The following is a 14,781-nucleotide window of genomic DNA, read 5'->3' as shown; positions in this document are numbered from 1 at the left end:
AGAGACACAGAAGACGATGGGTTGTAGACACCAGTTTATTGTAGAGAGGAGGCTGGGTGGAATTAGCCAGGAGTAAATGGACCATGTCAAGACAGGGCTCCTATCCTGAGTTTATGTGAGGATGGGGGTTTTAAATGCTGCTCGTTAGACCAACCAACGAGCAACAGGCATGCAGCCACCCTGACCCAATCACCTGTGGCTGCTCAAACCATTCCATCCTCATATCACAATATATTGTCGTAAGTTTGTGCAAATTGTCCGCGCAAACATTACAAAGAGGTCCCAAGGTATCAAAATAGCCCAAATATTTGGACTGAGACGATGCTATCTCCTTCCATGAATTCAACGGCATCTGGGTATTGTTGTGGTCACCCATGGATGGGTCATACAGAGTGTACATGCGGACCTCTTCGCACAACCTTCCTTTGGAACACGTCCATCTTGAAGTACGTGAAGCACACGGTGCGGTATTACAAAAATTGGGAGGTGCGCTCCCTCGCAATTAGTCCAATCCAATTAGTTGAGATCGAGATTAATCCATCCAATTAGTTGAGTCCGGGTGTCTAAAGGATAATCAACATGAAAAGGAGTGACACTAGATCACACTATAAGCTGAAAGAAACATCATCTGGCTTTATGTCTGTCTCTTCTCCTGTTAGCTCTCATCCCAAGGGCTACTAATAGATAATCGAATTAGATGGCTGGCACCTTGTCGAATCAATTGTGCAGCGAACCACTCTTTGATTGGATGTTAAAACTTTTATAACACAATTTAGTGATTTAGAGTTTTGTGTTAAGATGGAAGTGCGCAAGATTTGGGTGTAACAAACACATTTCGCCTTTTTATTATTATTACTAATATTTTTGCTCAGATTTTCATTGTTTTTTATTCTTCTTGGTGTCGGGCTAAAAGTATGTGAAGACACGGCAACTGCAGACGTCCTGTTTGAGTTTAATCTTTATCGATGTACATTTTGAGCAGAAATTGGTGAAAAACTGTTGGTGAACGTTGGCGCGATTTGATTCGTTTCAGGAGCTTGGCAGTGTGTGACAGTCCAAGCTTCATCTCTCGGAAGTCATTCGCACTCAGCGGCTTGTGTCCTGTGGACTGCGTAGCGTTCACAGACAACCCGTGTAGACAGACAACTCTAGCCAATGCTGAGTTTAATGTAAACTCGGAAAACTGTTTGCTGTTAACTGTTTATAAAAAACTGTAACTCGTGCTGCGTTTCACAAAACCCTGAAAACAATAATTGGTCACAGAAGGCGTTTTTTCACCGCAGGAAGTTCTAAGAACCTTTGGAGGAACCGTCCCTTTCTTTCGTGTCCGCACTGCATGACCCAGGAACAATTCTAATTGTTAAAACACTTTTCTTGAGTGACATTTAAACTAAACGACACAAGAGGAACATTCAGTGACGTAAGTGCACGGTGATTGGTGATTCAATTTTAAAGTAAACATAAACAATTTATTTCCAAAACATTAAATCTACGTTAAAAAAAAAAACAGCGTCCCTCAGCTCCGACCTCACCGTGGATACGGTGGACTCGGAGCGACCCTCGGTAACGACAGGTTGTCCTCGCTGCGACCCGACCAAGTCCAATCGCCCTGGACAGCGACCAGGCCACAGCGAGGGGAGAACACAGTTGCTCACCTCGTATCACAGTCTGGCTAACTGACACTGAGATGTCATATACAGTATCAGCAGAGAGTTGTTTTACCACAAGCATCACAGTGAGTTATAGCAATGACAAAGCCTGGTTTACAGTTGCACGCAGACGGCTGCTTTTTGTAACTCACGCTGCGTTTCACAGGAACCTAGAAAACTGTAATACCTACGTAAAACGACTAAACTGGACCCTGTGTATTGGCTGTGTATTATACAGCTATATTTTATTATTATTATTATGTTTTATTTTCTTGGTTTCTCAATTGTGTATACTGTATGTGTATGTGGGACTGGGGGAGGGAAGTGGGAGTATCGGAAAAAAGCCAGTCTTTATTAATCATCAAGAACCACTTACAATAACTCCTTTGGATGACCCGTGGAATGACAAGAGCACAGCATTTCTGTTTTATTTTTATGGCCACCACAAATCCCCCTCTTCAATCTTACCATGTTTCGATTCAGCTAAACAACTAATCATCATGCTTCTCCAAGAAGGGAAAAATCACCACAAGTGAAACATAGAAACATAGAGACAGACGACAACATGTATTTGACAAAACATAATCAAATCGATAACAATTACAGCACGTGGCCTTTGACAATCATAGGAATAAAGGAGAAGAAAGGAGAAAGACGTAACCTGGGTGGGGTTCACGAAACTGAAGCCGATGCAGGCAGTGTGTGTGTTTGCGTGTGTGTGATGTGTCTACCTGTGAGGGCACAGGATCGGTCCCAATTAGTTGTGGTGTATGAGGTCAGTAACATATCGTAGTGCCTCCAAGCAGCAGAAGGGCTCCGCAGGCACCCCACGGCAGCAAGAACGTTCCAGGCCCAAAGCACCACAGACACGGAAGAACCACGAACCCACAGAAGAGCTGAGGACCTACGGAGAAATACCCACGCGTGCCCTCAGCACAAACCAGTCCCCGAAAGCACAGGATGAGCCCGCTCCCCGCTTAAACTTTCAAAGAACACACACAAGAAATACATTATTCGTGATGCGCCCCCGCTGTAGAATGGCCATGTTTGCTCGACATCCCTTTTTGCGAAACACTAAAAATTGAACAGGCAGAACCAGTCAGTTCAGTCTAGCTAATCCAGGAGAGAGAGGCAACTGCGATGAACGATGACGGAGCAGGACTGATGTAGCGGGGGATTCTGCAAGGAGTCGTAGGAAAACGAAAGAGACGTGACGAGAGCCGCCGATGGAGGAAGCGCGATGCTCTGCCGGGATTATCCGCGATCGAGGACGAGCGGCTCTGGCACTAATCTGCCGCAAACACATACACTCACACACACGTTCTCACTCTGGCAAATGGAGTGAAAGTGTTTTTTTGTGTTTTATTTTTTATTTTTGGAGCGCAGTCCTTTTTTTCCTCTCTGTTACTCCCCTGTCCTCCTTTGTGACATACTCACTCAGGCGACACTTTCATCTCTTGTCTGTTTTCTTTCCTCAGTGAATGAATGGGAACTAATCTGAACACAATACTCCCTTAATCTCCCCGTATCTCTTTTCCCTGGAGCAGAAAGCGACCCCCCCCCCCCCCGTGATCCTTTCCTCTCGCTATGTTTCTCTCCTCTATGTTGTTCTCTTGTAGTGTTTACTTCAGATTGTCAACCTCCGTCGTCCAGTAGGGTTTAGGAGTTAGAATGACCGGACGGGAGACTCGGACAAGTGGTCGTAAAAATTTGAATTTGTGTCATTCATAAGGTGTAAATAAATGTGCAGAAAGGAATTCTCTTTTGAAGCAAGACGTTCTGATCACACTTTGTTGTTGTGCGTTCTAATTAGAGCCCAGGGAAATCGTTTCTTACCGACTGTCTATCAAATTAGCCTGGTTTTGATTGGTTATCTTCCATCTTCAAATGAATCCTTAGCTTGACTGTATATTGCCAATTCTTTCAGGTAATCTTTAAGGTTTATTGCATATTGACATTTTGTTTTTTTCTTTTTTGTATTCTTATTAGGTTATTATTATTATTACTGCCTTTTTTGATGTGAGCTGCTGTGACACTGAAATGTCCCTCCCGGGATCAATAAAGTCTGTCTCTGTCTGTCTGTCTGTCTGTTTTCAGGGTGGTAATCAACCATTGACGAGAATTATTCCAATTGCAATTTAATTCCTCAACAAGAACAAACAATCATCTCTTTTTGCCATTCACTGTGTCACCCACAATCACCACAACAGTGATGCGAGTCTGTGGACAAAAATACTTCTAGGAGGAAAGCAGCATGCTTAAAGCATGAAGAAGTTGTCCCCCCTTGCAGTTAACTCCACCTTCACTCCTCCCTGCCTCCCTCCACCTTTCTTCCCTCCTCCAGGTCTAAAGTGCTCCCTCCAGAGGATGCAGCTGGAATACGTGGATGTGGTGTTCGCCAACCGACCCGACAGCAACACCCCCATGGAGGGTGAGTGACCTCTGTCCGGTCCCGGTGCCGGTGTGAACTTGTGTAAACTGGTGTGTTGTTAGTCTGTAACTGGAGGAGGTGTGAGAGGCTGACAGGAGAGGTGGAGCGGTGACCTTTGCTTTCAACTCAACGTGTCTCTGTAATTGTTTCTGTTTTGGTCTCGGCGTGTTTGTCTCACTCTCTCTCTCTCTCACACACACACACACACACACACACACACACACACACACACACACACACACACACACACACACACACACACACACACACACATACATTACAAGTAATCTGACAATCTTGCCTCATCTCCCCTTTTCTATTTCTGTCTCCTAAACATCCTTTCTCCCCCCCCTCTCCCTCTATCTTTCTCTCTCCCCCACCCTCTCTCTCATCCTCTCCTTCCCTCTTTCCCCTCTTCCTCTCTTAACATATCTCTCCCTCTAACCCTCTCTCTCTTTTTACCCCTCTCTCCCACACTCTCACCCTCCCTCGCTCCACTACCTTTCTCCCTCGCTCTCTCACACTAAAACCCCCCCTCTCCGTCCTCTCGCTCGCTTCCTCTCTCATCCTCCATCTCTATCTCTTTCTCCCTCTCTCTCTCTCTCTCCATTCCCTCTCTCTGTGGGTTGACTAGCATCCACAGGGTCTCTGCGCTGCATCTGCTTATAGCCCTCCCCGTTCTTCTGAAGGAGGGATTATCTGCCCCCCCTCGGGGGTGATAGCTGGTGTATTTTTGGGCTGGTCTCAGTAGACACAAACCCTGCTGAGCGCTCTCTTTCTCTCTTCCTCCGCCACGCTTTCTTAAGTCTGCCGCTCCCACATATCTTTGACACTGTTTCCTGCCTACCTCCTCTTTCTAGTTCCTCCTTAAGTGCATTCTCTTTCTACTAATTCTCTCCTCGCATGTTGCTCGGGCTTTTTTTTTTGTCGCCCACCGCCCTGCCCTCACTTGTATTCTCCAATCCACTCGGGGTGCTTGGCTGAGGCGATGGAGGCCCCGCTGGGCTCTCTGAGCTTTCTTCCCCGTGGCCCCCCACCATTCACCTCCCCTCATAAGAGTCAGTGAGCGGTGGGCGGCCAATCTGTCATACAAACCAGACTCTGTCTGTCATGGGTCCGAGTTGGAACTGGCAGACAGACTGCGAGGCGACCATGATCCACGCTTATGATTGGTTGTCTGCCCAGATGAAGTCAGAAAGTAGCCTTACAACTGGGAAAACATACACAGGAATATTATCTTGGTGATGATTTTTTTTTATATTCATACATTTTGAGTATATTTCATATATTATTTTGTGGGGAAAAAATATACTGTATATTTTGTGAAATAAATAAATATTAAATATATCAACTTATTATAAATATATTTAAGTATAATATATAAATATATATAGAAAAAAACGAAACAAAAAATTGTATATATCGTTTTTAATTGTATTGTTTTACATGTTTTTTAATATACATTAAATATACATTTAATATACATTTATTGATCGATAGAGTAAAATATCATGTTATTAGTAAAAATGAAAATAACCATTGTATCCATTTATTTAAAAAATGCCATTCATATGGTAATATCTTTACTACTGTGAGATTTTCTAAATAATCCCTCTTTGGATAGCTGTGCAAGTGTAAATTAAATTCTTTACACATGACGCCTACACTCTGCCTCTCGACACATAAACCTGGATTAAGACATTCAATAGATAAAGTCTGAAACGTCTCACCTAAACGTGTGTGTGTGTGTGTGTGTGTGTGTGTGTGTTTGTGCGTGTGTGCTTGTGTGCGTGTGTATGTGCGTGCGTGCGTGTGTGTGTCGTATGCCTTGGGAATTATTAGTCACTTTTATCCCAATGTTCTCATCAATGTTTGTGCTTCTTTTCATCCTGAAGCCTCCTTGTGCTTCCTTGGGGCTCAAGAAGGTATTTCCGGTAACATGCCTTTCTTGGTTTCTATCAACCCTTTCGTCTTCTGTCCTCACCAATTCTCATCAGTATGGCCTGTTGGCTGCTCTTTGTCTTTATTGTGTTTTCTTTTATTTTTCCCCCTCTCCAACCGTGAAATCTTTCTGGTCACGTCCGCAGCAGCGACAGTCACACCAAAGAAAATCCACCGGTTTTCTTTCTCCAGATAAAATATGATTTCTAAACACCCTACACTAGCAGTAGAATACAAATACAAACAACACCAAAATAGAAGTAAGTAAGTAAATAGGACTGACAGCCCAATTCACTTGGGGGCTGGGCTTACTGTATGTCACGGACACCCAAGGCTAGGACAATACTTCCCTCTTAATTTCTACACGACATTTACTGGGGCATCTTTGAATTACAGAGATGAACTGCAGCAGTTTGGCTCCCAGGGCTTAAAGACTCACTGACAGACCGTCGGACAGGATCCACAAAACCCTCCCAGAATATGATGCGAGGGGAACCCCTTCCTCAAATAGAACTGAAGCATCTGCCCCAAAAAGGCAATTCATTGTCTTAGCGCCCTCACTATAGAGCGCGGTAAGTCGCTGATATCCAATCACCGTCAGTCACTCTATATTTTATGAATGGGAATATGCAGCAAACTGGCTCCATTCTTTAAAATGCGTACTTGAATTTTTCAAAATACGATGGAGAGATGCGGAGGGAGTCAAAGCGGCGACGTGGCATCCATGAACAGGCGATATACGGTATATCCATCCATCCCACGTCTTATCTTCCACCCACCATCAAATAAAATTGAATTATTGCAGCAATCAAACACAAAATAAACTCTTTCTTTAACATCAGGTCAGGACTCCCTCAAGTCTGGACTTCCCATGTCTGGTTTTCAGTCCAAATTTAAAAGGACTGGCTCTTGTCTCACGCTTAGCAGTGTGTTGTCTCGGTCTCAGACACTTTATATTATTGATGAGCGTCATGGTCGAAAAACTACAGTTCACTTTTTTCTGCTCTTTGCTCTATCAACTCTTTACTCAGAACTTTATTATCACTCTACAGTTGAAGTATTAAAAATAAAAGGAGATAATGTTTTAGTTATGTGGAAATTATTGTATCCCAATAATATCTTATACACCTATCAAACTGGTGGCATAATTGCCCTTTGAATACATTTGACAGTTCGCAGTGAACTGTCACATTAATTCATTTCAGAAATTTCACTAAGTTGTGATTTTGCATTGCAGTATTACAAGTGTAGCTATTCTCTTAACAGCTGAAATTGCTTGTTGAGTTTGTCAGGCCCCTGAGCCTGTTGTTGAAACTCAGGCCCCCAATAGAATGCTGTCGAAAAGCGTTAGCAGGACATCAAAATTGAACTATGGTGGAAGAAAACTACAAAGGATAACTGAATGTGGAAATTGCAGTTATACTGTGGATCATTCTGTTTTTTGGTTGTCAGCATGCTGGGCATACGACACAGAGTATCTGTGCTATTGCATCTAGGACAGAGTTAGTCTGCAAGTGGAGTTCAAGTTCTCAACCTGCAATGCAACTCTTTATTAATTCTTAAATCATAAAGAACTGCTGCAATAACTCTGTCCTGTGGATGACTCTGACTTTACAGCGCCCCTCCACCCCGACCTTGCTGCTTCCCTGGGCCGCTGACTCGGTTTACCCGCTGCGCCTTCCCTTGGCGCCTTGGGGGTTCTCCTCTCAGGGAGGCTCCCCCTGAGTGACAATTCAAGTTCAATTGGCATGATTAGCAGAAGATCCAGCCGAACATTTCAAATACCTCCTCAGTTCATTGTCAGGCAGAGGCAGAAAAAGCAGCTCTTCTTGCACTTGCCGCTGCTCTCAAGCAAAGGCAGGCATTGGAAATGGGGGAGGCAAATTTGAAACCAAGAAAAAAAGCATTTTAATTGGACGTGGACATTTATGATGATTATGATGAGGAAAATGGAGCTTCGCAAAAACCAACCGACTATCATGTCCCTTTTGGCCAATCACACCACTTTCGGGGACAGATATCTCAGTAGAGCAAAACAAACAATGACTGACTACTACTGATTACTACTGACTACTGACTTTCTTATAGGCATAATTCAAAAGGGACATGCCAAAACTGTACCACAAGAGCAGCTTAAGCAAGAGGGAGGAAAGATCTGGTACTTGCCCGACCATGAAGTGCGCCATCCCAAAAAGCACAAGCTTCATGTAGTCTTTGACTGTTCGGCGTAGTTTCAAGGAACTTCATTAAACAATGAATTTATTCAAGGCCAAGCATATCTTGCAGCAGCTATGTAAACTGAATGGGGATGGATGGGATGAAAGGATTCCAGAGGTCTTCAGTCATGGCATAAATGGCTTACTGGACATAAATGGCCCACTGGACTTTGGACTCCATTCCAAGAATGGAACTCACAGCTGCTGTACTTGCAGTACAAATCGACAGGATGCTGGAGACAGATCTATACCTTTCACTTAAAAAAGCACTTTTTGACAGGCAGTACCTCCGTCTTGAAGTATACCAGAAACGACACCAAAAGATTTCAGACATTTGTGGCGAAACAGAGTTTGCATTATCAGAGAACTCTCTGCTGTTGAACAGTGGAGATACGTGGGCACCAAGATCAGCCCTGCAGACCATGTTTCCCAAGGTCTTAGGGCTGATAAAATGTGTAAGCTGGAAGAATGCTCCAGACTTCCTACAAGAAAAGGAAAAGACATGGCCTGCTTTACCTGCTGATCTCACCTCCATACCAGCCGACGATCCTGAAACTAAAAGAGAGAACGTTAGAGTCAATACCATTTAGACAACAGATCAAGATCCTACTAGCACTCTGATACATCACTACTAAAGTCTTAACAGATTGAAAAGAGCTGTAGCATGGGGGCTGCAATATAAAACTCACCTTTTGCAACTGATTAGGAAAAGGAAAGACGTGTTTGCCATGATACTGTATAAGTTCAAGAACCAGACCCAGGCAGACAAAATCATATGATTGAAGTAGAGATAAAAAAAGATTCAAAGACACCGTAAGAGTACAGAACCTCTCTCAGGATTATCTGAATAAGGCAGAGATGGCTGTTGTACAATTCCGTCAAAGACAAGGATTTCAAGAGGAGATTAAAACTTTACAGAAGGGAAGTTTGAACGTAAGAGAAGACAATCGACAAGCTTGACCCAAAACCTGACCAAGAGGTATCAACAGCGGGTGGGAGACTAATTAGAGAAGCCATGCCGATGCAGAGTACCCTGCCATCCTCCCAAAAAGACCACCATGTGTCTAAGCTCATTCGGAATATCCATTGGCAAGTAGGACACAATGGGAGAAACCACATGCTGCCCTTTCTGAGACAAGGTATTGGATTCCATGTCCAATTCATTGTCAAGAAAGATTATTTCTGAATGTGTGATTTGGTCGAATTGAAGTGAAAAGAGGGCGTACCACAGTCAGAAGATAGTTATTTTCACCTGCTTTGTCAGTAGAGCAGTACATCTTGAAGTGGCCCATTCTTTGGATACTAACTCGTGCATTATTTTATCGCAAGAAGAGGTCAAGTGAGTGAATCGCGGTCGGACAGTGGAACCAATTTCATATCCAGCGAAAAAGAGCTAAAAGAATATTTGAAAGCATGGAATTTGAACAAAGTAGAAAGAGTTTTGCAACAGAAAGGAGTGAAATGGACATTCAATCTACTCGACTAAAGTCACCATACAGTTATGTGTCATGTAGAAACAGCTCAACAGCTTCAGGTGATGACAGCGACCTGTAAGCACTGATAACAAATCAGGCTGATGAATACATATCAGATCTATTTGGAACCAGATGGATAAAAGAATACCTACCTCTTATGAACGAACATCAACGATGGAACCGCATCCGGAATAACTTTGAAAAGGGAGATATTGTGCACACACAAATGCACCAAGAGGATCCCGGATGCTTGCTAGAGTCCTGGAATCAATGCCTTCACAATCAATCTTTCAAAGGCCCATCAGCAAGATTTGTCTGCTGCTGCCAAAATCAAAGTACCGAAGATTAGGCGGGCCGATATACACTATGCCTGTTTCTCACCTCTGACAAGTATTTACCTTGTAGAACACAAGTTGATCCGTTGTTGAACATTTTTTTATATGCCTCCTGTTTTTTGAGTTAGTATATTGTTATTAAAGCAAACCCATAACAATAGGGGCTGGTTATGTTGGAGCAAAAACGGTTATGATGGAGCAACATGTTGTCCCCTAGAGCAGCGTAGTTTACTTTAATCAAGCGTCAGGTGCGCGTGGAGGCGGAACGCCAGAAAGAGAAAAGGTTTTCAACCGCACGCATGCAGGAGTATAGATAAACAAACACATGATGGAAAGACTTTTGTTTCGAATATTTTGTTTTTGTTTGTTTGTTGTTTTGAGCTTGAATCCCTGCTTTATTTAATTTGATTTTCCCCCTTTATTTTTTTTAATACATCGATCATTACCACACACACACACACACACACTCTCCTGCCATAAAATCATCCGTTTGGATTAATTCATCGAAAAATCATCAACCAGCCTCATCAAACCGTGAGTAACGTAAGCAAACAACAGCAGAACAATCCAAGTGTGAGCCTGTTGTTACCCGTATTATTCTGCCGTAAAAGGCTGTCGGTGGAGAACAAGTGAAAGCCATAGGCCTTACAGACATAGCCATGCTTGCAATACTAATACAGTAATGTTTATTTGGTGCTGGGGGTCTGGTGGGGGGTTAGACGTGATGATTCATTGACCATGGGGTCAACAAACCATATTTTGTTGACGCTAGTGACTAGTGAGATAATTTGTCACAGCAGTATATCTTAATTCCTTATATGGTCAGATCCACCTGGGAGGCTGCCGTGCTTCCAGCGGACATCTACCCACACGCTGACTCCCAGTTTCACTTTGACCCTTCATTACGCATTCATGTACTCAAATGAACATGTGCCTCTGGGTTTTTTTTCACAGTACTCTCTCTCTGCCTCCATTCCTCCATCTATCCATCCATCTCCCTCACTCACTCGCTCACTGCCTCTCGTAACAGATGCACTGTTGTTTCTTTGCCTCCCACCTGACTCACCCACACATGCTCACTCTCTCTCTATCTCTCTTTCTCTACACCCCCCCCCCCTTTCGTTTTGATACCTCACCTGGTTTAGAGACCGAGATGGAGAACTACTAAAGAAATAGAATTGCTTTTTCTTTAAGCCACACACTGATTTGTGTTCTCTGCCCTCACACTCACTCTACCTGCGTTTAAAGTTGCATGATGGGATTGCTGTATTTGCATATGACTATCTAGCCAATGGCATTGATATCTATTTAGAATATCTATCTATAGATCTGTTTATCATTCTATCTATCTGATGCAATATGCTTAAACTGATACTGCCGTCCCTTTACCCTTCACAGCACACACACACAACCAATGGTGGACCCCCCCCCCCCCGAAAAAAAAGAGAAATAGTGGCGCCATCCACTGTTCAGTTACAGAAAATTAACGTCATCGTCTGGACACGTCTCAACTACAGTACTGTATGTGTTTTGTCTCTGCAGAGATAGTGAGAGCCATGACACATGTGATCAACCAGGGCATGTCCATGTACTGGGGCACCTCGCGCTGGTCCGCCATGGAGATCATGGTGGGTCGCACACACATTTTGTTAAGCTGCTTATAAGAATTAAGCCTGTTGACATAATGTTTAATGCTACAGAGGTTTATAGGAGTATTTAAATAAAATATTAAGAGGTTTGTTTGTTTTAATTTATTTTGTATTTTGTGTGTATTTTCTGCGTTTTATCTTTTTCATGCCTATTTTGTTTATAATTTATATATTTATTTATTTAAAAAGTTGTATATACATTTTTATTTGTGTTTATGTTTTATATACTGTATATAATAATTATAGTTATTTTACTTATATTGCATTATATTAGCATTTTCTCCCCCTTGTCCGTTTGTGATGCACTTAACACACGCTTTAAAAGTGCTATATTAACAAAGCTTGACTTACTTATTTGCTCTCTGCCATATATGATTATGCCGTCAGGCCTCCAAGTCCTGATCTGCTTTTCTTTATCGTGCGGCAGAGTGTTTTCACTCTCTGCACGCCTGACACTTTGTTTTGTGCAGATTGTGAAGATTGATTGGCTCTCCAGTCAGGAAGAAAACAATAGGCTGTCCATCCGCGTCCGTGTTGTTGATGCATTACAAATGGAAAAAGTCAAAATGTTGATCAAAATGTTCCAAGAATGTCATGAAGCAAACAGGTTTAGGAATAGTTATGTGAAAAATATTGCTGAAAATATTTGATCTTGTGGTAGGCAAGGAGGGGAGAATAAGTGACGGGCCGACGCTTTGTGCTTTTCTTTCCTCCTCTCCCTCTTCCTCTTCCTTCTCCCTTCTTTGCACTGATCCTTCGTATCCATCCAGGAGGCGTACTCTGTGGCCCGGCAGTTTAATCTAATCCCCCCGGTGTGCGAGCAGGCTGAGTATCACTTCTTTCAGAGGGAAAAGGTGGAGACGCAGCTACCAGAGCTCTATCACAAGATAGGCGAGTGGAATGCGACGCCCAGAGCTAAAGTCACGGTGGCATGCCTGCATGGTGGCTTAGTGGTTAGCACTGTAGCCTCACAGCAAGAAGCTCCTCAGTTCCAATCCCAGCTATCCCAGGTCCTTTCTGTGTGGAGTTTGCATGTTCTCCCCGTGTGCACGGGTTTCTTCCGGGTGCTCCGGTTTCCTCCCGACACCAAAATACATGTATATTAGGGACCTGCCCAGGGACTATGGGTGAAAATGAACTCATTGGCTAACTCTGGCACATTAACATTGACGTGGAAACTGAAATGTTGATTAATGTGCACTGTCCCTGCTAAGTAAATAAAAACGTCCAGAGATAAAAGTCTTCTGAATATTTTTGTGGCTGTGAGCATGCGTGTCTTTTTTTTTAAGTGTTGTGTCTCATCACAGGTGTGGGGGTTGTCTCTTGGTCCCCCCTGGCTTGTGGAATCATCACTGGGAAGTATGAGAATGGTGTCCCAGAGTCCTCAAGGGCCTCAATGAAGGTAGTCATGAAATGTTGTACCCTCATACTGTATGTATCTATCGGGTTAAATTCCGCTTTGATTTCTTAATCACATCATATTTTGAAGCGTCATGAACACCAATAAGTCAATTTTAACCAGTTTTGTCTTTTTCTTTGCTGCAGCCATATCAGTGGTTACGGGAGAAGATCATGAGTGAGGACGGCAGGAAGCAGCAGGGCAAACTCAAGGAACTCACTCACATAGCCGAGAAGCTCGGTTGTACTCTGCCACAGCTCGCCATAGGTATGTGGCAAGAAAGCATCTTAACCGGAAAAGCACATTGGTGTTCACGTGAAAATAACTCCTCAATGCAAACTCTACAAATACTTCATGATTGCTATGTTTTCTCCCATTCTCGACTGATAGCTTGGTGCCTGAGAAATGAGGGCGTGAGCTCAGTGCTACTGGGATCATCCAATCCAAGCCAGCTAACAGAGAACCTGGGAGCAATTCAGGTATTAAAGACATTTTCTAACCCTGGGTAATAGATGATGTTTTTTTTTATAAATAAGTACCATGAGTGCAGTGGTATACCGGGTGATTTGAACCGTTTGTGTTGCTTCTTTGTTTTGTGTGTGCGACAGGTAATTCCAAAGATGACAGCAGGCATTGCCTCAGAAGTGGATCATATACTGGGCAACCGTCCTCACAGTAAAAAGGACTATCAACATTAGCACGGATCGCTTTTTGGAGAACTGTTCACAAATTAGCTTGACGAAGCTCACTCCTCACAGCCATGGCACATGAAATGAGTGTTCAGTTCTGGGTGTGCGCGCGTGTGTGTGCGTGCGTGCGTGCGTGCGTGCGTGCGTGCGTGCGCGTGTGTGTGTGTGTGTGTGTGAATTAGTGAGTGAGTGAGAGTGGCTGTGCGGAAGGACTATTTTGCTTGGCTTCATCTCTATGTAGAGATCAAACATCGCCCGTTATCCTACATTGAGCTCCTTGATAAAACATGCATGCTGCAGCCGACTGAGCAAGACTTGTACAGCTGGAATATCCATCTGGGGATGTATAGATCTCAGAACCTTGAAGAAAAAACTATTCCCATTAGAACAAGCTCATAATCCAATTAATAGATTATATGTGGTTACAGTTTCACATGATGCCGCCCGCCTGCAACCACCTTCAAAAAGAATGGTAAAGGAATCAAGAAGATTCTTTCCTTAAGCTGTTTGGTATCTATTAAGCAAATATAGAAAAAATAACTCTGCAGCCAATGTATCCCAAAAAGATCCTGCAAGGCCACTAGTTTACCATGTCTTTGTTTTTAAGTCAAATTATTGGTAAAGTATTTAACAGTGCCTGAGCACTAGAGACTGGATCGTGTGTGACCCCATGCACTGGGAGTAAATGTTTTAGACGGCAGCTTCATTACCTGAATCCCTGTTGACACTATTAATGCTTCGACACCAAGAGTTCTATTGAATATATTAAAGAAAAAAAAAACATCTGTATTGACTGTTATCTATTTACCTAATGTGATAAGCAGCTATGTCAGCATAAACTTTCTATCTCCTTATATTTAAAGGTTCGACTTTTTTAAACGACGAATGCAGAAGTTGCATTTAATGTCTACCTTTTCGATCTTCTCCCCCTGCACGTATGATTTAATCTCTGACAAACTTTCTGTCGATGTTGACTATGTCTGCTCCATTTAATTTG

At 43.1% G+C, this 14,781-nt stretch overlaps 1 protein-coding gene across 1 annotated transcript in view; it reads left to right on the top strand.

Annotated features, from left to right (window-relative positions):
* Positions 1-14,781, top strand: part of kcnab1b (potassium voltage-gated channel subfamily A regulatory beta subunit 1b) — a 37,797-nt gene extending 23,016 nt beyond the window's left edge. The window contains exons 8-14 of the mRNA XM_080011026.1: positions 3,994-4,080; positions 11,590-11,675; positions 12,467-12,587; positions 13,004-13,098; positions 13,242-13,362; positions 13,486-13,574; positions 13,704-14,781. Coding sequence (XP_079867152.1) covers positions 3,994-4,080; positions 11,590-11,675; positions 12,467-12,587; positions 13,004-13,098; positions 13,242-13,362; positions 13,486-13,574; positions 13,704-13,793 — 689 coding nt within the window. The 3' untranslated portion in view covers positions 13,794-14,781. The remainder of the gene's footprint in view (positions 1-3,993; positions 4,081-11,589; positions 11,676-12,466; positions 12,588-13,003; positions 13,099-13,241; positions 13,363-13,485; positions 13,575-13,703) is intronic.

This window comes from Zeus faber (genome assembly GCF_960531495.2).
Source record: "Zeus faber genome assembly, chromosome: 12".
NCBI classification, from domain to species: domain Eukaryota; kingdom Metazoa; phylum Chordata; class Actinopteri; order Zeiformes; family Zeidae; genus Zeus; species Zeus faber.
This window is presented reverse-complemented; position numbering and strand designations above follow the sequence as displayed.